Here is a 26,083-nt window from a genome sequence, read left to right as displayed (position 1 = left end):
GCAAATACATTTCTTTTAAAATTTCAATTAGGAAATATATTTGTCTACCAATTAGAGTTTTATTTTTATTTGCAAATGAAATTATGATTGAAGAAGTTAAACATGGGCATAAAAAATGTTTGTTCACCAAACCTTTACTTTATAGGCTAATAAGGGAGCAAAGTAAATGAGACATTAGACTTATTTTTGTCTTTTTTTCTTAAAAATATGAACCAGGGCTGGAGAGATGGCTTAGCAGTTAAGGTGGTTGCCTGCAAAGCCAAAAGACCCCAGTTCGATTCCCCAGGACCCACGTAAGCCAGATGCACAAGGTGGCACATGTGTCTGGAGTTCATTTGCAGTGGCTGGAGGCCCTGGAGCACCCATATTCTCTCTCTCTCTGCTCTCTCTCTCTCTCTCTGTGTGTGTGTGTGTGTCTGCCTCCTTCCCTTTCTCAAATAAATAAAATTAAAATTAAAAACATGAGCCAATTTATCAGCAAAGAAAAAAACGACTGCAGACATGTAACATTTTATATCTAAATTAAAACTATATACCTTCAATAATAAAACAAGACTTTAATCTTTCGGCTAAAAGCATATTAATAAGTAATTCTATCAGTCTATGTGTCTTATATTACAAAGTCCAGTTTTCTAAACAAAGAAATGGAAGACAAATATTCTTGTGTCACCTGCTAGAACAGGGTTGACAAACTTCTGTAAAAGGGCCACATGCTAAAATACTTTGGGCTTTGCAGGTCATCTGGTATTTGTTGGCACTGCTCAACACTTTCCAGCATGACATGTCCAGAAGCAAAAGACAAAGAAAGACATGGACATGGTTGTGTTCCAAAAGAGCATCAATACACACAAACAGGCAGAGGACTGAGTTCAGTATGTAAGTTTGAGTGGCCAACCCTTGTACTGTCATATACACTCCATAAGGCAAGCATATTTTCCATTTTATTCTACTATGTAAGAAACATGCCTGAAACAGTGCCTGGGTAAGAGCATTAATATGAAATGGAAAGAAAACTATTAAATGCCTATTCAACTTAATTTATATTTCTGAAAAGGAAAAGTCACTATAGAAATTGATATACTTATATTTGAAAGTTGATCTGCAAGTCAAAATTAAATAATAATACTTATGCAAGCAAGTCCCTAAAAAGAGTAATAAATTCATAAGATACTACTGCTTTATAGAACATAACAGGAAACAGGGTTTTTTTAGTTGGTGTTTTTCTTTTAGACAGGGTCTCATAGGCCAGGTTAGCTTTAAAAAATCTATATACGGGCTGGAGAGATGGCTTAGCGGTTAAGCACTTGCCTGTGACGACTAAGGACCCTGGTTCGAGGCTCGGTTCCCCAGGTCCCACGTTAGCCAGACGCACAAGGGGGCGCACGCGTCTAGAGTTCATTTGCAGAGGCCCTGGTGCGCCCATTCTCTCTCTTTCCCTCTATCTGTCTCTCTCTAGAGTGTCTGTCGCTCTCAAATAAATAAATAATTTTTAAAAAAATCTATATACATACATATACATAGCAAGATGGTCTTAAACTTCTGATCTTCCTGCCTCCTCCCACTCCAGAGTGCTGGGATTATAGGCAAGTTGTCACCTTCCCTGGTTTTATGCAGTGCTAAGGACTGAACCCAGGGACTTGTGCATGCTAGGCAGGGTACTCTGACTGAGCTATATCCTTAGCAGTACATAAAAAGAAATTAAAGAGAGACAGGAAAGAAATAAGAGAAGGGGAGGGAGTCACAAATTCGAAGTGGAGGTCATATAAAAATTTTCTCATAAAGATGCCCATCTTATTTTTGTCCCACAAGGAGACAGATGTCTTCATGAAAATTATTGTGGCCACCATAACCACTTATGGGGAAAATAATGGCAGTAGGCTGAAGGCCAAGAATAAACATTCACCTGAACAAATAAAAACCCTCTGGCTGGAGAGAATGGTTCAGTGGTTAAAGTGCTTGCCTGCAAAGCCCAAGGACCCAGGTTTGATTCCCCAAGATCCACTTACACTAGATACACAAGGTGGCACGTCCATCTAGAGTTATGTAGTGGATAGAGGCCCTGGCGTGCCCATTCTCTCTCTCCTCTCAAATAAAAATTTAATTTTTATTTAAATTTAAAAACTCTATAAATAATTTAATAAAAACTTTATGGACCACATAAAAAGAAACTAATTTCTTTCTTTTATTGACATCTATACAAATATACCATGATCATCATCGCCTCCCACCACCCTCCCTTTTCCTCCACTCCCATGCCTCCTCCTCTGAGTCCCTTTCTTCCAGCTAGACCCATGTGTGTGTCTGCGCATGCATGCATGCACAAGTGCATGCATGTGTGTGTATGTATATATGTATATAAATGGGTGCATCAGGGCCTCCTGCCATTGTAAACCAACTCCAGCCACATGGTCCACTCTGTGTATCTAGCTATAAGGGGGTACTGGTGAACTGAGCCAGACCATCAGGCTTTACAAGCAAGCACATTTAACCATTGAGCCATCCCTTTAGTACCTAATTTTTTATTGACAATTGTTACATATGTACAAAATAACTACTTTCCCTTTAATTGCTCACCCAACACTGGAGCAATCTTAGAGATTGCTTAGAGAGCAAAATTAGGGAAAAATGAATACTTACAGACTTTCTGATATCTTTCAAAGACAAGTCAATCAACTTCTTGTTCATGGACCACTCTTCATCAGATTCCATTATGGCTTTCTAAGAAACAGCCATTCGATAAGTGAACAGGAAATGCCAAGAGAGCATTCAAAACTTGAAACAGTGAATCTAACACAGGAAACAGTACATGTGGTAGACTAGACTTCTGAATAGATGAAAACTCTAATTAAACCTTTAGCCAAAGACAATATTCTTTTACTCATTCTTAACTTTTAAACTGACTTCAGTTCAACTTTACATGGCAAAAATTAATCCTTGATAAGACTGGGCAGTTAAGCATAGAATATGACCTATAGATATAAAATTTTACAAATTTCCTTTTGCAATCATAAAAATCTACTCAATTTTTAATAAATTTAGATTTACTGATTTTCTTCCAAATACCAAAAAGAGTAATACATATATTTTGTGGCTACCAAATCTTGAACTATTTCTGACCTTATAACAAAGTTAAAATTGCTCTAAAAACTGAAGTCTATTTTTTTAAAAAAAAAAAAAGGTAGAGAAAAGTGCATAGAGATGGAATTTTTAAGAATTTCTAGGTTAACTAATGTACATGCCAATTATAATGTAATATCAGTTTTGTACTATCATTACTGAAGCAAGTTTTAGCTGTAAAATTAACAAACAGTAAGTACAATTTAAATATACCTAAAATGCTACAGTGTCCTATCTACAACCATGGTTGTCTGGCTTCCCATTATAGTGTATCATATTCAATACAAACTGAAGCCCAGCTAGTCCCAGTGGAGGAAGCATTTAATAACCTAAGCTGCTCAAGAAAGCTTGAGACATGGAAATCACTATTTCAAGGCCTGCTTGAACTAAAGTAAGTTCAAAGCCACCCTGACAACTTACTGAGGCCCTGTCTCAAAATAAAAACAAAAAAGAGGGTTGCAGGTATAGCCCAGTTATAAGAATGCCTAGCATGCATGAGATCCTGGGTTCAATCCCCAGCACTGCAAATAAATGGGTATCTATTGATGAAACAAAAGATCTATTACAGAAGAAAAAAAGTATATGATTTTGTTAAGAGTAGACATTTCTACCACCACACATGAGCAATGGTGGCTGCTCCTCTGTCTGTCTCAAATGCCTCTAGTCACAATCCTCTAGGAGTGCTAATACCAGTAACATTCATTCAAATAAATATAGTCAGGAGCTAGAGTAAACCTGACAGACTGGGCTCGATTATGCCCATGTAAAGCCAGACACACAAAGTGATGCATATGTCTGGAGTCTGCAGCAGTAGGATGCACTGCCATTCCTATATTCATCCACCCTCTCAAATTAAAAAAATCAAAATACAGCACTTGGGAGGCAGAGGTAGGAGGATTAGCATGAGTTTGAGGCCAGCCTGGGACTACATAGTAAATTCCAGGTCTGCCTGGGCCAGAGTGAGACCAGAAAACCAAAATAAATTAATTAATTAATTAAATAACTTCCCAATGTAATAAGAGATGAGGCAAGAGCCAGTAATGGTGATACGTCACCTTTAATCCCAGCACTCAAGAGGCTGCCATCCTAGGCTTCAGAGTAAGCTCTAGGACATCCTGGCCTACAGTGAGACCCTGACTCAAACAAAACAACATACATACATTATATATAATATACATAAATTATATATAATATATACATGTGTGTATCTTAAATATTTCATATCTTTAAATATTTATAAATAAATATAAATTATTATTTTATCTCTTAACTAACAGTAGATAACACAAAACTAGAAAGGGCCTTTACAGTGATCTGGCTTATTCTCCTGTACTGTTACAGCACAATTCTTTAAACCTCATAATCAGATACTTTTAAAGATTTCTAAAGGGAAAGAAAGGAGACTACTTTGATCAACATATTAAAATATTTCAAAATCTGCTGAATCAGAAGATGCAGTCCTTATTAATAAACGCTGCCATCTCAAATGAAGTAAACATTTCATATGCAACATCCTATACCAACTCTCAGACTATTGCCTTCTCTTCTTGTACAAGTTAATATTTCACAAGTGGTGCTGTATTACAAATTTACATTAGTCTACAAATCATATAGTATATCCAGGTCAGCACCAAACACATATTATTTACTAAATTACTTGGATATTATAATGATATTTGTTAAAAATTCTAGTACTTGTTACATATCTAAAAGTGTACCTCAAGATTAGAAATTTCAGCTGAAACCACAGAGAAACTGGGAGATGAGCTAGAATGCTGCTTTCTCAGTGAATCAGCACCAGGGTGAGGGAGATAAGACACTGAGGACATTCAACACCTACTAAAGCAGAGACCAGAGGCGCCTAAGAGCTCATCACTGAACAGAATTAAAACACACCCAATATGGCTCAGGGATTTTTACAGAAGAGGGGGCGGAAAGATAGAGCCACAGGTTGGTATGTTATGCCCACAGGCATTGTCTCCACTAACTGACTGGTGCTCCTACAATGCACAACCCATAGGTATAACCGGCATCCCCAACTAGGAGGGCCCCTTTGGAAAAGGGGCAGGGATGAGGGAAAGAATGGTACTAACATATGTTGTTTCTATACTAATAAAAAAAAATTTTAAGATTAGAAAATTTTCTTTTTATAAGTAGCATAAGGAGATATTAAATGCTGGCATTTATATCAATAACTTATTATAATTTATACTGTCTATATGTTGTAGTTAGTTACGGTTTTTGAATGATCACCTTTTAGAGATACAACCACAAATTTGACATGGAGGTGCTCTTGGTAAAACACTGATTTCACAGAGAAATTATAAGTCACCATTTAATAGCATACCTTACTTCTAGTAAGCATCCTTTTTAAAAAATAAAAAAGGTTCAAATTCATTTCACCAGAAATATTTTCAGAACTTTTCTATACATGTACAACAAGAAATATGTGGTTAAAGACAACTGTATTTGCAATACAACACTATAGCAAACAAAAGTATGCATACACAAATTGCCTATAAATACCTTAAAATAGATTGGAGCCATATCTCCCACTTCCTTTGGTAGAGGAATACATTCATAAACCATGTGATGCTGTTTCCTTGTGCTCAAGTTGGTCTCTAAAAAGACACAGTCCAATCCCTTTTCCTCAAACATTTTTACTAGTGATTTTCTAAACATCTACAGGAAGAAACAAAGATGATGACACACTTATGCTCAAGTACATCTCCAAGGATACAAAAAAATCTCAGTTTAATGGAATAATCTGAGGTCATCAACTCTATTAAAAACAAAATTCTCTATAAATTCAACATAAAAATATACTGCATGTGTTTTAGTGACAAGTTAGGTAACAATAGAACAACGTAGAAAATTTTACAATCTGTTATCATAAGATACACCAGAACTATTTTACACTTCAGGGAGATGTAGAGATTCAAACAGTGGCTATGACAAGAAATTCCCATATCTCTGCTTCACTATAATTCCTTCTTGAAGTAATCTCCATTTTCCATATTTTAAAACTATCATTACTCATCTATCTAACTGTCCAATATCCATTAATTAATGCAACAAGACCAAGATTCCTGATAGTATGATAAAAATAAGCTATAATGCCATGCTGTAGTTTCCCAAAAGTATAAAGGAATAAATAATTTTGAAATTATAATTATTTTTCTTAAAACGGCAACTTTAGGATAATTATATTAACTTTACAATTCATGTAAGTTTAATAAAGTCCAGGCTATCCTCAAATCACGATACAGCTGAGGATAGCACTGAACTTTCCTATCTCTACTTTCCAAGTGCCGGGATTATAGGTATGCATAACCACACCACGTTTAAATACAACATTAAATACTGTTATGAAAGAGTAACTACTATAAAATAGGATAGAAGACATATTTCTACTCCCTTCATGGAGTAATTCTTCAAAAATGACCTTAACGGGCTGGAGGGATGGCACCAGTTAGAAATCTTAGACTGATTATCTTTAAAGTAAAAATAGTAATTACTCTGTCAAAGTTTATTTAAAATAGTAAGGAAAAGATTTCAAAACATGAATAAGGTGAAGAAAACAAAAGATAACCAGGAAAGAAAACAATGGTCTACAGATATATAAACCACTTGAGTTCCAAATGCAGAATCACTGAACAAAGGTATAAAATCTATCAGAACTTATCAGAGTAGTTTGCAAAAATTGCTCATAAACTTTCCAATGATAATGAGCACCATGATGCTGACCTGAATCTCTTCCCAGATATCCTCATCCAGTAAAGTCGCTGCTCGGTGATGCTGCAGAGGGGCTATGAGGCAGTGGCCCTCAGTAAGAGAGCAAAAGTTGGGTAAACACAAATACACCTATGAGGGAAATTCCAAAGGTGAGATGATATTTACTCTTTGTTATGAGACCAAAGGTCTCAGTTTTCATTGTCATATATCAGACAAACATTAAGACTGCCCAAGAAAGGACAAAAATGATTATTTCTTCATATCCTTGATCTGAGGAAGCTATCCACTCACAAGTCCTAGAAACAACACAATTTTTACAATTAAAATATAGAGGGCCTACTAATAGTAAAATAACCTAAATTATGGCTATGAATCAAGCCTTGCTTCTTTCATTAGCTTTGAAAACAGAATTAACCCAAGTAAGAGGGAGAGAAAGTAACCTCATGGTCATGTTAAGTTAAACTGTTCGTTTATGTAATATAATAATTTTTTGTATTTTATACAAATTGTCCTATTTCACATGTGTGCGGTACATGTGGAATGTTACATGTGGTGCAAGCACGTAAGTGTGCATATCAACACAGGTTTGCCCTTTCTACCATATGAGCATACAGTTTAATGTTGTGGTGGGACATGGTGGTAGGAAATTGCTAAAGAGGCAGAAGGAAGATGATCAGGAATTAAGAGGCATGCTATACGTGCACACAGTCAGAGGATAGCTGCCAAGGAAACAGGCCCTCACCAGATACTGAATTTGCCAGTGCTTTGATCTTCCACTTCCCAGACTCTAGCCTTATGAGAAATAAACTTTTTAAAAAAATATATTTTATTTATTTATTTGACAGCGAGAAGGAGGGGAGGAGGTAATGGGTGCACTAGGACCTCCAGCTACTGCAAACGAACTCCAGATGCATGCGCCCCCTTGTGCATCTGGCTTACATGGGTCCTGGAGAAGCAAACTGGGATCCTTTGGCTTTGCAGGCAAGCGCCTTAACCACTAAGCTCTCTCCAGCCCTTAACTGTTGTTTTTAAGTCACCCAACCTGACATACTTTTGTTATAGCAGCTGAAATGATGAAGATATAGGAGAAAAAAACAATAAATAAAAAAGTCGGGCATGGTGGCGCATGGCTTTAATCCCAGCACTAGGGAGGCAGAGGTAGGAGTATTACCATGAGTTTGAGGCCACCCTGAGACTATATAGTAAGTTCTAGGTCAGCCTGGGCTAGAGCAAGACCCTAACCTCGAAAAACCAAAGATAGATAGATAGATAGATAGATAGATAGATAGATAGATAGATAGATAGATAGATAAGCAAAACTCACAAGCCAGTTCTGTGAAGTTCACAGAGACAAAAGACCCTGTTGCAAACAAGGTGATAGCAAGGGCTAAAACTATGAACTTGTTCCCTAGCCTCTACGTTTCCACTGTGACATGCAATGTGTGTGTGTGTGTGTGTGTGTGTGTGTGTGTGTGCGTGCGTGCACAAACCAAACAAAAAATAGCACTTACTCATCCAGGACATTAAGACCATGCCAACACAGCACTGATCTGTCATGCTGACAGTAAGTAACACTGAAATGATGATATGAAAATTATTATTTTAGCTTTGTGGTATTATTCCTTCTAAAAAAACAAAATGCTAATCTTATCATGAGGTTAAAAATCATAAAAATTCCAGGAGGGAGAATACCAGTATTACCTAAAACTGTCAAGGTATACAAAAACAAGGAAATTGAAGAACTTGTGTGCCAAGAGCAGCTCAGAGAGATATGACTACTCTCATATGCAATATGGTGTCCTGGGTAGCATCCTGGGAGAAAAAGAGGACACCACGACAAAATCTGAGAAACTGCTCAGTAACAATATAGTAACCATTATTCAACTATAACAAATGTTACTATAAGATGCTGTCAATATAGGAAACTTCTATATATGACAGTCTCAATTTTTCCACAGCTTTTAAACTGCTCTAACAATAAAAACTACTGAAAAAATGTAAAACATTGTATTAAGACAAGGAGATAACGATACATGTATTAAAAAAGGAGGTAGGAGGTAGCAATGGCTGGATGACTGTTATTAACTGTCTAACTAATGAATTCTAATAGTTTCATTATTATATTTGGATTTAAGATATTATTTATTAAAAATTCAAATGGGGTGAGAATTACTGAAGTGGTTGAAATACTGTTTATTATTTCAGCTTTGAGTGAAAGTAATTCCTTAGAAATACAATCATGTGACTTACCAAGAAATCTCAGTAGAATGATTTGACGCTTATTCAGATTAAGAACATGATTTATGAGCTACAGCTGTGTGCGGTAGGTATACAAATACCACAGGAGGACACTGAGGAATTATTTCTAATCAATTCACTGGAACATTCACAGATGCCAGGCAGAATGAAGGTGGATGGCAGATTTTAGATCAACAGCAAAATGAAGCACAGGTGAGATGGGAGAAATTCAAATGGTTTCAAAGAGCCTAATCAGGGAGGGAAGAAGCCAATCAGCCAGCTCTCAGGATACATGTAAAGAGAAGAACTTAATACTATTAGAAATAACTGGTTAAGGCAGGAGAGATGGCTTAGCGGTTAAGCACTTGCCTGTGAAGCCTAAGGACCCCAGTTCAAGGCTCAATTCCCTAGGACCCATGTTAGCCAGATGCACAAGAGGGCACATGTGTCTGGAGTTTACTTGCAATGGCTGGAGGCCCTGGAGTGCCCCCCCCCCCCAATCTGCCTATTTCTCTCTGTGTCACTCAAATAAATAAATAAAAATGTACAAAAAAATTTTTTAAAAAGAAATGACTGGATGGAAAATATGGATTGCCTCATGACAGAAAGGAAAGGGGTAGGAGACAGCAGTGACAGTTGAAGAATAGAAATATCTGTTGCTGGCTAATAGTTCTCACTAGCTAGCAATTCAACAAATAAGTACATTGAACACAGTCTGAAATGGTATGTATGTGATCTGTCCTGACTACAGTGCATGTGACTTTCCAATGTAACAGATCTGACAGAAGTTACTACTTACAGAAGGTCATGAGAGCACCACCCTCAGGGAATTAATGTCATTCTCATGAGAGCAAGTTGTTTTAACTGCACACAGGCTGGGCTTTCCTTGGCTCCGTCTTGCTTCCATTCTCACCTGGTGATCTCTTCCATACTCTTGACTCCTCTGTGGTAGTTTGAATAGAATGCCCCCAATATATTCAGCGTTTTATTAGTTTGTAGTCTGCATCTGCAGCTACCTGGCTAGAGGCAGTATCACTGAGTGGATCTTAAGATGTGGTAGTGGGTTTGAGATTTCAATCTAAAGATATACAAAGCGAGCCTAACGCAGTTTCTAAAGTGTGCTATGCTGTGTGGCTTTTGGCTTGTGTGCTTGGTCCTTTGATAGGCCAGCTTCTTCTGCCCTTATGGAACTTCCCCAGGATTTGTAAGCTTCAATAAATCCCTTCCTCCATAACTGTGCCTGGTCTGGACGTTGATCTGACTGAACCTGAAGTTGTCTTCTACACCCTCTTTTCTACTTTATGCTTTCCCACTATGCATAGAACAGGATGAGGCCTGCACCAGAAGCCAAGCAAATGCTTGGTGCCATTATAAGAACTTCCTTGCTTCTAGAACTACAACCTATAACTCAGCTGGCCTTGTGTATTTTCTTACGGCAAAACAACAAACTAAGACATACTTATGCAGGTCTATGACATGATCTGTACATTATAAACCTTCGTGTCTCACAGAGGAAGAGTCTCTTTAGTACATTAGATAAAATGAAGTTGTTGGAAAATAATTCCCAAATATCTCCTAAGGCATTACAGGAAAAACTTCAGTTACTTGATGTTTCCTTTATTTACAAAACCATGGACAAGAAAGGATAAAGGGGATGAAATGTTTATACCTAAGATGATAATTATAAAAATGTGTTTATGGTAAAGCCTGGAAAGCTCAGAGAAATTTCTACAAATAATTTGCAAAATTGGAATGTTTCTTCTTTAAAATTAGTTAAACTTTAAATTAGATTTTTACATTTACCTGGTATTTTGTTTATTTATTGAAAAAGAGAGAGAGAGAGAGAATGGGTATGCCAGGACTTTCAGCTGCTGCAATCATACTCCAGATGTGCCATCTTGTGTATCTGGTTTACGTGGGATCTGGGGAGTCAAAGATGGGTCCCTAGGCTGTACAAGCAAGCGTCTTAACCACTAATCCATCTCTCCTGTCCTACATTTATGTTCTTGATGAAGTGTCAAAGGAAAGAAACCAGAAGACTAAAAAAAAAAAAAAAAAAAAAAAAAAAGAAGAAGGGCTAAATGGATATATTATGCCACCAAACTGCCCTATAAGTGCTGTGCTGCTCTAACTTTTGGATAGAGAAGAGATGGCCATGACTACCTGGGTGACTCAAATCTCCATCAATATGCTGAGAAGTGGCAGCTGGGTGTTCAGCACTAAATGAGACATCTCTACCACACTCTCCGGGGCATTACAGAAACAGTGGCAGAAAGGAAGAAAGAGCCAAAGGAAGGGAAAGAATACTTTGAAATGTTGTCCTCCAGACACAAAGTGACAGGTACACTCATGACAGTGGCTTGCCTGCACAAGACCTGCATAATATTGGGCCCATCATCAAAATGTTGTCAGGAATTGACAGAAGAAAGCAAAAAAAAAAAAAAAAGAAAAAAGAAAAGAACCACACCAAGGTAGAAAAGGGAGGGACCATTTTGAAAAAAATAAAGGATTACATGGAAAAGTAGTGGAAGAAATGACACAAAAGAAAGTAATGGGATGGAATTATGATCAAAATACATTATTAATAAAATATGTGCAAAAGAGCAAATAATGGACCTGTTGAGATAGCTCAGCAGCTAAAGGAGCTTGCTTGCAAAGCCTGCCAGTGTATGGTTCCATTCCCAAGCCACTCATGTTAGCCACATGCAAAAAGTGGTGCATGCCCCTTTCAAGGTGCCCTGGCATGCCCAAGCACACACAAAAATAAATAAAATAAAAACTTTTAAAGCAGCAAATAAATAAATAAGATTTAGGATTTTAAAAGAAGAATCAGATTCATTATGGTTTTAACAAACATGTCAATTGTCAATCTGCTTACTTTATATGTCCTATATAGTTAAGAATTCAAGCTCAAAGTCTGAGAGCATGAGATGTGGCTTAGTGATAGAGCATTTACCTAACCAATGTCCCTTGGGTTCCATCCCCAGCAGCTCCTTCACACCCCAAAGGTATCTGATTCTCTACTTGTCCCATAACATTTAGAATTTTGATCAATCACATCTGTGAAAATCAATCAATGTAAAAAATAACAATTAATAAATATTTATTGAAATAAATCACTTTGCAGTATTATGAACAGGATCTCATTCTTGAAAGTTAAGCAAAAGATTTTTCTTCTGTAGCCTAAAGGCTGTTGATGGAAGAGCCCCAATAAACAAGTAAAACAAAGAAACTATTAACTTTTCCTACTGTGATAGAGTCTATGAAAAAATAAACAGGTACTATGAGGAAGTACACAAAGAAGCAATGCTATTTCTGACTAAGACTGTCTGGAGTGATTTTAGTGCTGAAAATCACATCCATAACAGGCTCATGAAACTAGTAAATGGCAGAGCTAGGGTGTGAATCCAGGAAACATGGTTTTGTAATCCAGGGCCTTAACCATTACTTCAGGGACCTCTCACAAGAACAGAATCACCTCATTTCATTATTGATAATTGTATTATAAAAGACTATGGATTATAGTTACTTAGAGAAGAGAACTATCTGAAACAGAACAGAGAGAGATCTTGAGGAAATAGGTAAGCATTTGAAGAGGCAAATCTAATCAATCTTTACTTTGGGTAATAATAAATGTTTTGCTTCTTACCTTAACACCTATTGCAACAATCAGGTGTTTGGGAAATTGAGAACTGTCAAAACAGTACAGGCATCTCTCCATTTGTGCAGTGAGACTCTGATGCTCAGCAATAGCTCTTTTCCTCTGGTTTTCTTCCTGTTCACCAAGATGTCCTCTCTCAGCTGCTTTGGACACAAACATGTCATCCAGAGTGTAATAGTCTCCATCTGATTTTCCCATAAACTGAAAAATCAAAGTGAGAAGAATGGGGAATAGAAGGCAATAGTTAACCTTTTATTGTACAGTGGTATCCAAAGGTTATATCTGCAACTTCCAACAGACTGCATACATTAAAAATAAAAAGCTTGATCCCCAAAAGTGAATGAATCTACTGTTTTCATTGTCACCATTAATATCCTCACACCAAAAGCTTCCTGAATACTTATGTACAATTCCATGCAATTTGATGAATTTTTTATAATCCTATGTGATGGGGACCATTATCATTTCTGCTTAAGGCTATGAAAGTATTTTTGTAATGGGGAAATTGAGGTTCTGGGGTGCTTCTTGGAACCCCAAGCTCTGAGTTCATATCTGCAAAGTAACCAAAGAACTGGAAATTCCAGATTCAAGAGAATGACTTTTAAAATACCACATTTTATTAAGATTTTACAAAGGAGTGCAGAAAGGGGAAAGCTGGGAGGTAAGAGGAGATAAAGTGGAGAGAAGAGAAGTATACCACATGGAGCCCAAAAGCCCATATAGGACGGGGATTTCAGGAAAAAAAAAAAAAATGTGAAAGGGAATTTTAAAAATAACATGCACTTTTGAGAAGGACCCAAAGTGAAGATAGTAATTAAGGAAAAAGGAATCTTTTCTCACCCCAGCATGGTTGCCAGGGTGGGAAAGAGCTCCTAACTGTCTGAAGATCAGAAAATCACTACTGCCAGCTCCAGAGACAGGAAAAACTGGGCTTCTCTCTCCTTGAGTCCAGGGGATATGGGATTTGTGTTATCCCACCCAGGCACACCTATACCAGATGTTCCAGCCCATCGGCCTGGGATTAGAGGAGAAATCAACCCATACCTGGGCAAGGTGCGCACTTGAGAGGAATCTAATTGGATGGGATGGATAAACACCAAATCCTAGGATTGGTGAAAGTGGAGCAAGCTGAGATAGGTGTGGCATCTTAAGGTCCCACCCTTTAAGAGCCATCCTGACCTTGCCTAATTAATCTAACTGCCTATTCTGGCACCCCCCACATTTTCACTTTAAAAATCAGAGCCAGGCAGTGGTGATGCACGCCTTTAATCCCAACACATGGGAGGTAGAGGTAGAAGGACTGCCATGAGTTCGAGGCCACCCTGAGGCTACATGGTGAATTCCAAATCAGCCTGAGCTAGAGTAAGACCCAAAAAACAAACAAAAACATCAGAATATACACATCTACTGTGATTAGACTGATATTTTAAAACACTAATTTTATTTATGTTCTTGTTTAAAATCCTTATTGAGCTCCCTATCGTGTGCTAAATTCAATCTCTGGTATAGCCTACATAATTCTAGATGAGGAAAAACCATAATGAAAACCTTGGGGCCTACAACTAAACTAATCATGGTAAAATTCTAGCTCCTATATAACTTTTTTTGTGTGGTTTTTTTTTTTTTTTTTTTTTTTGGTTTTTCGAGGTAGGGTCTCACTCTAGTTCAGGCTGACCTGGAATTCACTATGCAGCCCCAGGGTGGCCTCGAACTCATGGTGATCCTCCTGTTTCTGCCTCCTGAGTGCTGGGATTAAAAGCGTGCGCCACCACGCCCAGCTTGTAACTTTGAGCATGCTCTGTAGCAATTTTTTCTCATCTTACAATGATTATAATAATGCTGTCTGCTGGGGCTATACTCCCAACATGCATAGTATGTGGGAAGGAATTGTTAATGTGAGCCTCCATTATCATTATAATGTCTTCAGAAACTGGCATAAATGACTTCTCCAACACATGTGATCACAACCCTATTACAAACTCTATACTCTACTAATCCAACATGTGATCTCAACTCTACTCAAACTCTATGTTTTAGCAATACAATTTTTAGCATTACAAAGCACTACTGCCTTCCAGCTCAGCACATACTGCTCTCTTGCCAATTCTGAATTCAATATTGCTATTCATCTACTCATTGTTCATTTTCAGGCTTAGATTTAGCTGTCACCTCAAATAAATTCCCTCAATCTTTTGAACCCCTCCAAGGTACTACCATCAGTCTGAGATACTGCATGTTTCCTCTTCTATACAGAACCTATATTTAAAATCACACACACACACACACACATATATATACACATATGCATATATATAGACAGGGTCATGAAACTAAAAAGGAGATCATGAGAGGGAAAGAAGAACTCTTAAAGGGAGAAATGCAGAGGACAATAGAATCCATGCGGTAAGAAAGTAGAAAGAGGGAGTATATGAAGGATGAAAGGGATGGGAACCAGCCAAAAGGGTACAGGGGCCAGGGGATATAGGGGAGGGTAGTGGGGAAGGGGAGTGCTTAAAATCAAAGTGAACTGATACATATATGAAAATGTAAGAAAATGGACAATTAAATGCATTATTTTGTATGCTAACCTAAAAGCATTAACACTCACCCACTGATGAATAAACAAACTGGGGTGTAGTTATACACTGGCATATTATGCAGACACCACAAAGAGTTGAGTGCAGATATGTATTATAATATGGATGATCTTTAAAATTATGCTAAGTGAAAAATGCTTTGTAAAACAACACCATTATATAATTCTATTCATATGAAATATTCACAACAGGAGATAAAATAAGAGACAGAAAAACAGATTACTAGCTTTTTAGAGTTAAAGATGATGAGGGCTGACAGAATTTGGGAATGATACTTAAAAGGTAAAGGAGGGCTGAGGAGATGGCTTAATGGTTAAGGCTCTTGCCAGCAAAACCAAAGGACTCAGGTTCGATTCCCCAGTACCCACATAAAGCCAAATGTGCATGATGGCACATGCATCTGGTGTTCATTTTCAGTAGCTAGACACCCTGGTACGAAACTAGAGATCATTTTATTGAGCAAAATAAAGCAGACTCAGCTGGGTGTGGTGGCACATACCTTTAATCCCAGCACTCAGGAGGCAGAGGTAGGAGGATCACTGTAAGTTCAAGGCTACCCTGATAGTACATAGTGAGTTCCAGAACAGCCTGGGTTAAAGCAAGACCCTACCTCGAAAAATGAAAAAAGAAAGAAAAGGAAAGGAAAGGAAAGGAAAGGGAAAAGGGAAAAGGGAAAAGGGAAAAGGGAAAAGGGAAAAGGGAAAAGGGAAAAGGGAAAAGGGAAAAGGGAAAAGGGAAAAGGGAAAAGGGAAAAGGGAAAAGGGAAAAGGGAAAGGAAAGGAAAGGAAAGGAAAGGAAAGGAAGGGGGGAAAAAAAAAAGGAATGACTCAGAAGGACATGTTTTCTTTCATTTTGGTTTTTGTTGTTGTTCTTGAAGGAGGGTCCTGCTCTAGCCTAGGCTGACCTGGAATTCACTATATGGTCTCAGGCTGGTTTCAAACTCACAGCGATCCTCCTACCACTGCTTCCCCAGTGCTGGGATTAAAGGCATGTGCCACCACGCCTGACCATTCATTCATTTGTTTATTGTAGGATTCTTTTTTTTTGGGGGGGGGGTTTCAAGATAGGGTCTCGCTCTAGCCCAGGCAGACCTGGAATTCACTAATGTACTCTCAAGGTGGCCTAGAACTCATAGTGATCCGCCTACCTCTGTCTCCCAAGTGCTGGGTATAAAGGCATGCCCAGCTAGGATTCTTTATAAAGAAAATCATATACACAAATACAAGTGCACACACATGCACACATACACATACCCCACATAAAGCAAAAGGCAGACTAGAGAAAGGGAAGAGAATAGCAAGAGGAGAAAGGATGAGGGCTACAGAAAGGGAATGGGAGGGAGTGACTATGGTCAAAGAACATGTTATATTTTAAAGAAATTGCCTATGTGAATCAAAACATTAAAACCACTGAAAAAAGGCAGCAGTTTGCTAGAAGACACACCACTTTAAGATACTCAAATTTTAGTTTTCCTGTACTAATGTTCCAGGAACATATACATGGTGCCATACACCTATATTATCTTCTTCCAAATGTAATTTCACCCCTTGCTTATGAAACACTAGGAAGGAGAATGACTATCATGAGAACTAAATGACCAAACAATACTGCAAGAAGTTGGCAATTTCAACATTTCCCAACCATACTAAAACCTTTAAGAAAAGTATATGCTTTAATATCAAGATTTATTGTTATAGTTTACTAAAAATAAAAAATAACAAATTTCAATGCCAGTGTATATTATTATGGAAATATGTAATGTGAATTGTAAAAGAAATCCATCAGAAAATGTACCATATTAAACATTAAGTGTTACAAAAATATAGATTCCTTTTAATAGAGAATAAAAATCTTCATTTTCTTAAAGTAAAATCCTAATTACTTTCTTCTCTCCCTTAGCAGTTTTCTGTCAAACTTCCATTTTCCTCCCTACCAGCCCATTTTTAATGATCTATAAGTACAAACAGGATAAAATTACTGCCCACAGTGTGAACAAAATTAATGAGAAAAGATGTATATAGATCCATGAAGATGTGCCTGAATTTTATGTTGCTAAGGAAACACTGACGTCTTAAATTTTAAATGGGAGAGTTTATATTTAAAGGATGTTGAAGTCAATACAATGTATTTTAAGAAAGAGCAAAGCATATACAACTTACTATCCTCAAATACCAATGAATGGTACATAGAAACTGGATGAAGCCAATTAAATCTAGGCAAGACTCAACAACTATCATTTAGCAGGAGACCACCTCACATAGTGAATGATGTTACCAGCCTGTTTTTTTTTTTTAAATGGGAAATTGCCTAACATGATTTAAGCCTACCTTTTCACTTCTGCTATCAAAAAAAAAAAAAAAAAATTACTTCATGGTCTTGAAAGAAAAAAAAAAGTTAACTCAGCCGAGCATGGTGGCAAATGCCTTTAATCCTAGCACTCAGGAGGCAGAGGTAGGAGGATCAACGTAAGTTCGAGGTCCCCCTGTGCCTACATAGTGAATTCCTGGTTAGCCTGGACTAGAGTGAAACCCTACCTCGGCAAACCAAAAAAAAAGTTAACATAAAAGAAAAAGGTTGGCACTGCCTCATTTCCCTTAGTGGCTACTACATTAACATTCCATGAAATAACACCAAAAAAACCCACCTGAATAAAAACTACACTCTTGTCAAAATGCTAATAAAACACTACTATAATTCAACAATATATAAATTAGACACATTTACACAAAACTCCATTAAGAGTGTATTAGTTATTAGTTGTACAACTATTTGTCCTGTTTGTCTGGAGTTTAATTAATGTTATCGGAACCAGCTAGCTGACTTGCGTTTAAAATTATTAGGAAACATCCCAATCATATAAAAGACAGAACATGTAAACAAATGATGGAAAGGATAAAAAGAAGCATTTAATAAGTATATATACTAGGAAGATTTCTCATCTAGTCCAAAATCTTATAAAACTGGGACATTGTTTTATAAGTCAAAACCTTCTGTTTAAGGTAATATAAACTAGGAGTAGAATTTTTTTACCCCCAAGGTAGGGTCTCATTCTAGCCCAGGCTAACCTGGAATTCACCATGTAATCTCAGGGTGGCTTTGAACTCACAGCGATACTCCTATCTCTGCCTCCCAAGTGTTGGATTTAAAGGCATATGTCACCACGCCTGGCAAGGAGTAGAGTTTTTATGGGACAAATATCACTGGTAAGTAGTACTCTAGATCTCATAGTATTCTAGATTAGTGAACTTCAATTTAAAAGAAAGGATTTTAAATGTTCAGGACAACTAATCATGTAAGTTTGTAACTATTAACTAAATAAATAATATAAAAATAATCCTAGGGAGCTGGAGATGGCTTAGCAGTTAAGATGCTTGCCTGTGAAACCTAAGGACTCAGGTTCAATTCCCCAGAACCCATGTAAGCCAGATGGACATGGTGGTGCATGTATCTGGAGTTCATTTGCAGCAGCTAGAGACACTGGCATGGCCAGTCTCTGTTACTTACTTATTTACTTTATTTCTTGTCTCTGTTATTTAATTTCTTTCCTTCCTTCCTTCCTTCCTTCCTTCCTTCCTTCCTTCCTTCCTTCCTTCCTTCCTTCCTTCCTTCCTTCCTTCTCTCTCTCTCTAATAAATTAATTAATTAAAAATAATTCTAGGGCTGGTTCAGTGGATAAAGCTCTGGTCTTGCAATCGTGAGGACCTGTATTCAGATCCCCAGAACCCACACAAACACCAGACACAGTCATCTCCATCTGTAATCCCAGCACTTCTACTGAGAGATGGGTGGTGGCATCTGAAGAATCCCAAAAGCACACAGGCCAGCTAGCCTGACATACACAGTGGCAAATAAGAGGCCCTGCCTCAAGCAAGGTGGAAGGGATGAACCAATCCCAGAAATGACCTCCACAAACACATGCCATATGCATGCATCATAATATACATATAAATATTTTTTAAATCCTACAAATACAATTATTAAAAGACCTCCTCAAATAATACAAGACACATGCAAACACACTTTGTTATTCATAGCCACAAAGCAATAAACAATGACACTGAAATATGAAAATCAGAAAAAGGTCTTGATTGTTGCACATATAATCAATAAAATAAAACCTCTACCTAACTATGGCAGAAAAATTAAAATCACAAACTTCAGACAGACCCTAGCACTGCTTGGCAATCTTACTTTAGTTCACTCACAGCTCCCTTACAGACACATTTACACCTTATCAAACCTCTAACACTCCTTTTCCATTATCACTTTCAATTAATGATCTTGATTTGTTTCACTAAGAAAATTTGTTTATCTTTGCACTATCAAATCCATGAACCTACCTGCATTTGTATACTACTACTTTGCCTTTCCTCCTAGTATAACTGAAAGCATACTCCACTGCTTTCCAAAGGCAACATACTCACATTTACTCCTGAACCAACTATTAGGCTTTCTCCTGTATAACCAAAACACCCCAGACTTACCAAAGCCCATAGAAATCTTTGCATTGTCAAGCTCAATAGTTATTTCCCTAGCATCAAAGATCCTTGCTCTCAGAAGCAGATGACAGTTGTCCATGGCTTTGTCTCCTCCTTGTCTGTGCTGGCTTCTGAAACACCACAGCCTTAGTTTTCCTCCTACCTCACTGACTGCACCTTCTCAATCTCATCTGCTGAGTCCTTTCTTCCAGGTAGTACTCCACTGTTCAGTCTTTAGTTTCTCCTTATTAGAAAGGCCCATGGCAGGAAATACTACTCAAATGCTCAGAGAAAGCAAATTCGTATAGGGGAATCAAAATCTACTGAGGGCTGCAAGGCAGTCACTCCACACCAGAATGTTAATGTCCAATGGGCATTTCATACTTCAAATGCTCTTACCGGTATTTTGGAGCTCCTCCTTTCTTGCATAAAATTGGTTTTATATTTCCCATTTCAATATGTGGCACCACCATTGACCCCAATCCAAAATCCTCACCATTTTTACCAAATGAACCCAAGGCTCTATCTAAACTAATGAAATGCCCTCCTAAATGATCTGTTTTTACTCCTGTTCTGTATATTACCTTCTCAAAATAAGGCCCAGAAAAGTCCTATCAAAATACAATAAGCCAGATCATAATATGGCACTATGAAAAACCTTCAAATGGATTCACATCACACAAATAAAAAGCAAAATTTTTCACTACATGGTCTGCAACACCCAACATGATCGACTACTATTTGATCTTCTACCTCATCTACTTCTCTTTCCTGCCTCCCTCTACTACCAGGACACCCATCTCAACATATTTGTTTAGAATTGTAAGTTATTTATTGATCAGGTGTCTTTCAACGTTCTTCATGCTTGTCTCTGCTTTACAGCCTCTGAATTTACTTTTTCTTCTATTTGGAATATGCCTCTGCATATATGCACATGGACCCTGCCTCCCATATTTGTTCAGAGGCCCCCAAAGTACCACCTCCACAGAGCAGTTTGCCCAGCACTCTACTGAAAATATTACTTGTATGATTTGAAGCTAAAATGTCCCCCATAGGCTCATGCATTTGAATACATAATCCCCAGTTGATGGCACTGTTTGGAAAGGTTGTAGAACCTTTAGAAGGTGGAGTGCTGCTGAAGAAGTGTGTCGCTAGGTGAAGGCCTTGAGGGCTATAGTCTAGATCCATTTGCTGTTTGTTCTGCTTCCTCCCTGTTGATATGATAATGTGACACAGGGTTTCCCTACAATGACGGACTCTATCCTGTGACTGTAAGGCAAATTAATTTCCCTTTCCTTCTGATTGGATATTTTGTACTAGCAATGAGAAAGTACCTGATAAATCACCCAATCTCTCTACTTTGCTTTATTTTCTACAATAATATTTCCATTTTATAATGTATTATTTATGTTATACAATACTTTACATTATGTATCTTTTTTTATTCGACCTATTTTATTTATTTGGGGTTTTCGAGGTAGGGTTTTGCTCTAGGCCAGGGTGGCCTAGAAGTCACTCTGTAGTGTCAGGGTGGCCTTGAACTCATGGCAATCTTCCTATCTCTGTCTCCCTAGTGCTGAGATTAAAGGCATGCACCAGCACGCCTGGCCATTATTTTTTTGTCACATCTAGTAGAAATATCCCTTTCTGGACAAAAACTTTGACTTGATTGCTTCTCAGTACCCAGCAACTGGAATGGTATCTGTCACAAATTAAATTTGGAATAACAATTGCCTGATCAATAAATAACTTACAATTCTAAACAAATATGTTTAATATACAAATTTGAATGTCCCATGTTAAGATTACTAAAACTGTAATTAAATCAGATTTCCATATAAAATAATATTATTTCTGAAAAGTAAAGTCTCATAAAAATATGTTCTTTTTCACAAATAAATTTCCAGATATCAGAAAATATCTAGAAAATTCTGAAAAATAAGCCAAGGTAAAAATATGCCAATAAGCTAATTTTGATATTCCATGTAATTGCAATATATATGTGTGTGCGTGTGTGTGTGTGTGTATCCCATATATTATTACAATGACCATTTCTTTTTAAAGCTAGTTTTATAACCCTGACATTTAGAGATACTTGGTTATCTTTAGTTTAACTTTAAGTTCATTTTTTTAAAATTTATTATTTATTTGAGAGTGACAGACACAGAGAGAAAGACAGATAGAGGGAGAGAGAGAGAATGGGCGCGCCAGGGCTTCCAGCCTTTGCAAACGAACTCCAGACGCGTGCGCCCCCTTGTGCATCTGGCTAACGTGGGACCTGGGGAACCGAGCCTCGAACCAGGGTCCTTAGGCTTCACAGGCAAGCGCTTAACCGCTAAGCCATCTCTCCAGCCCTTTAAGTTCATTTTTGACCAAGTAATATATTTGCATATTTTTTAAAGATTACAGTTTAACACCCCGGTTTGAGGTTTGATTCCCCAGGACCCACGTTAGCCCTATGCACATGGAGTGCATGTATCTGGAGTTCATCTGCAGTGGCTGGAGGCCCTGGCACACCCATTCTCTATTTATCTGCCTCTTTCTCTCTCTCTGTCACTCTCAAATAAATAAATTAAAATAAACAAAAAAGATTACAGCTTTAAAATGTACACAGTAAGAGGTCTCCCTTCTATTCTTGTCTCTCAGATACAAGTTCAATCTCCCAGTACCAAAGTGAAAATTGATCCTGCAATGGGGCTCTCATATTTTTCTTTCTCTGAAAAAGGATAGATAATAAGTATTGTACCTTTGCAACCTGTATGGTCTCTGTTACAATTATTCAACTCAATCTGCATAAAACAAAAGCAGCCTTAAATAATATGTGAATATGTGTGTTTCATTAAAATTGTATTTGCGCCGGGCGTGGTGGCGCACGCCTTTAATCACAGCACTCGGGAGGCAGAGGTAGAAGGATCACCATGAGTTCAAGGCCACCCTGAGACTACAGAGTTAATTCCAGGTCAGCCTGGACCAGAGTGAGACCCTACCTCGAAAAACCAAAAAAAAAAAAAATTGTATTTGCAAAATATACACAGTGAAATAAGAGAACTGGGGCACCAGGGCCTTGGCCATTGAAAATGAACTCCAGATACTTGCACCAATAGATTCAAGATTATTCTGAGATGTCTTCTCAATATTACACAATACATTACTCCAAATATTTTCTTTTACCTCTTCACAGCGTCATTAGAGGTACATAAAGATAAAGAAGACCACTAATTTAACAAACAGCTCATTTTCCATCACTATATCCTGGCTCTAAGTCAGGCATGGTGGTGCTCACCAGTATTCCCAGCTACTTGGAAAGGGATGAGATGTTTGAGACCTCTGTTCCCAGTTACTTGGGAGATGGTCATGAGTTTGTGGCCAATTCAGTTAAGCAATGCAGCAAGGTCCTGCCTAAATAAATACACATTCCAACCCCGAACTAAGTAAGCTAGAGGCTATACTTAAAACCAAATAAAATCCCAAATGGATATTTGTTCTAGTATTTTCCCAATTTTAATAAAATACACTAAGATTAGAAAGAAACAGACCTTTCTTTAAAAGTATGTCACTCTTACACTGAAGAACCAGCTTCTCACAGTTCAAAGTTATGGCAGGTATGTATCTTACCTTAGATGCCATTCTCACAAAAAGTTTGTTTTGACTCTCAGTTGTGCTCATCTTTTCATTCTTGACCAAATCATTCAGACTTAGATGGTCATCATCATGAAAGTATCTGACCCTTTCTTTTTTCTCGTGGGTTGCAATCTACAGCAAAACAAGCATGATTAATTTGGTGATTTTACTGATTACCTAGAAATATGATAAAAATGTAGACAACCCCATCATGAATCACAATCTTTCCCTCCAGTTTATTCCTTTTCTATGTGCTTCCCTGTCAAACAACTTTCTCTAGAACTATACTTTCTACTTCTCCCCTTTACTTCCTCTTTGCTATGCATGGAAGCATCACACATCTGAGTGGTAGTGAAACAGCACACCTATCCTATCCCTTCGCTCTTCTCTGCTCTTCTCCTGTGGTCAAAGTTCCTTACAACTGTGGAAGGAAGAGTGTTGTTACCCAGAGAAGGAATAAGTATTTTGAAACTAAAAGTGACATGTTAAACCTACACCTATGGACTTGAGGTTTGTATCCTTACCCCAATCAACACGTCTTCTCTGTTGGAATATAAGTGGAAGGTAATTAGGTCATGGGGAGGGGCCCTCATGAATAGAATGACTATCTTATATAAGATGTGACACAGCCTAATCTCTGTGCTCTCTGTCATGAGAGAATAAACAAATAAATACTACCTGCAAATCTAGGCTTCCTTCATCACACACTGATCTACCAGTGCTAGATTTGGAATTATGAGACTCCAGAACTACATGAACCACCAATCTATGACAATCTCTTACAGCTGGACTGATAACTATTCTATACTTCTAACCATTAAATACTGGTTCTACCAACAGACTGGCCAGAAACAAAAGTGATACTCTGATTCCCATCAAATTCAGTCCTGGGCTTTCCTCAGTCATGCTAGGGATTAGAAAAGCATTATTTATTTCCTCCTAAATCAAATTTCCCAATGTTGCTTTGTATTTATGTATCTAAATAAAATCTTGCCTTCAATTTCTTTGAGATTTTTGGAACCAGAGTCCCAACAAATATCCTAATTTTTCTCTTATCTCCTTCACTAGAACACACCTCATTGCCATGACTTCAATAATTCCCTGGCTCCGGATACTTAATTTATATCCCTCCTGCCATTTCATTATACTCAAAAGAGAAAATTCTGGTCCTGAATGACTATCTGCCCTCTCTATTCCCTTAGCTAGATTACTTGATGATATGCAATTCAAAAAGGACCTCAGTAGTATTTAGCAATGGTTTATGGATTCCCAGATGGTTCTGTCATTTCATATATTCAAACCTTTACTATTCTCTTACACAACACCTCTATCACCACCCCCCCAGTTCCTCCCATTCCATTAGAATAAGTATCTATCCCACTTCTATTTGTTGGATAGAATTATTTAGTCTCTCTAGCAGCACAGGGACAAACAACCAATATTTGACAGAAAAATTCCAAACAAACAGCTCTTTGGTGTAATCAATTATCGTTTATATGATCTTCACATTTAAAACAAAATCCCAACTTAGGAAAACTGCATATGCTTTTTCTGCCATCCTGTGAGCCTCAAGGTAGTGCTAAAAACTAATTACTGAAGCTGAAAGATAAAAAAGAAAATTGGGTGTATAAAGACTCTTAGCACCTACATAATTAAGACATTACTGTGTGGTATATCATCAGAACCCAATTAGCTCTCTAGCATAGATAACACAGCTAGGAGATCAAGCTTTTTGTATTAAATATGTTAAGTATTAAAAAGAAACTGAATAAAACATAAATGGGAAACACTAAAATCAAAATTGCCTGAAATAGTCAATGTTCATACTTATTTGAAAAAAAAAAACAGCTGCATGATTTGCCATCTTATAAAGTGAACAGACACACATGAAAGTGGTAACATTGTGTCCTACCTTCTAATGGTAATATTAGAAAGCTATAGCTCAGAAAAACCCCTAGTCTACTAGAAAGAGAACCCCCAAAAGAGTGTTTTAAATTTATAAACAAAGTCAAACCCTACCTTCTGCCTTTTCCTTCTTCCTGCTTTAGCTTCCAGAGGCTCTCCTGGTACATCCACAGGCCATGCTCTTCCAGACACATCTGTTCTAATAAGGATCACTTCTTGCTGCTCCTCATCCTAGGAAGATATAGAGAGTATATGAAATAACTATAGAGAATGTAGATCATCCACAGTTACAACAAAAGCACAGAAGAGTCTAGTTATCACATGATATTATGGATTGCCTCATTATGTCTCTTGGACAAAAAAGAGGAAGACAATAAAAGAGTCACCCAAAGTTCATTTTGCTATTAAAAATGACAATTAGAAGGTTGAGCATGGTGGTGCATGCTGTGAGTTCAAGCCCACGCAAAGAGTACAGAATGAATTCCAGGTCAGCCTGGGCTAGAGTGAGACCCTACCTCAAAAACCAAAATGAAAAAAAAAAAAAAAAAAAAAAAAAAGGAAAAAAAATACAATTATAGATGTACCTTCAAATAGGCTTTCATTGCCATTTTTAGATGTAGTACAGTAGGGTTTGAACCTAGGGGCCCACGTATCCTAGGTGAACATTCTATCACTGAGCTATCCCAACCTTTTTTTAAAAATCTGTTTTATTTGCTTTTACCTTTTTTTTT

The 26,083-nt window shown here is 37.5% G+C and overlaps 1 protein-coding gene across 1 annotated transcript in view; it reads right to left on the bottom strand.

Moving 5' to 3' along the window:
• Cwf19l2 (CWF19 like cell cycle control factor 2) overlaps nucleotides 1-26,083 on the bottom strand; it is a 99,535-nt gene that overhangs the window by 8,660 nt on the left and 64,792 nt on the right. Inside the window, exons 11-16 of the mRNA XM_045146331.1 lie at nucleotides 25,467-25,583; nucleotides 23,442-23,579; nucleotides 12,740-12,952; nucleotides 6,865-6,981; nucleotides 5,644-5,799; nucleotides 2,638-2,718 (exon numbers count right to left, since the gene is read on the bottom strand). Coding sequence (XP_045002266.1) covers nucleotides 2,638-2,718; nucleotides 5,644-5,799; nucleotides 6,865-6,981; nucleotides 12,740-12,952; nucleotides 23,442-23,579; nucleotides 25,467-25,583 — 822 coding nt within the window. The remainder of the gene's footprint in view (nucleotides 1-2,637; nucleotides 2,719-5,643; nucleotides 5,800-6,864; nucleotides 6,982-12,739; nucleotides 12,953-23,441; nucleotides 23,580-25,466; nucleotides 25,584-26,083) is intronic.

Source organism: Jaculus jaculus, chromosome 3, assembly GCF_020740685.1.
Source record: "Jaculus jaculus isolate mJacJac1 chromosome 3, mJacJac1.mat.Y.cur, whole genome shotgun sequence".
Classification (NCBI taxonomy): domain Eukaryota; kingdom Metazoa; phylum Chordata; class Mammalia; order Rodentia; family Dipodidae; genus Jaculus; species Jaculus jaculus.
Note: the sequence above shows the minus strand (reverse complement) of the source record. Positions and strands in the feature narration are given on the sequence as shown.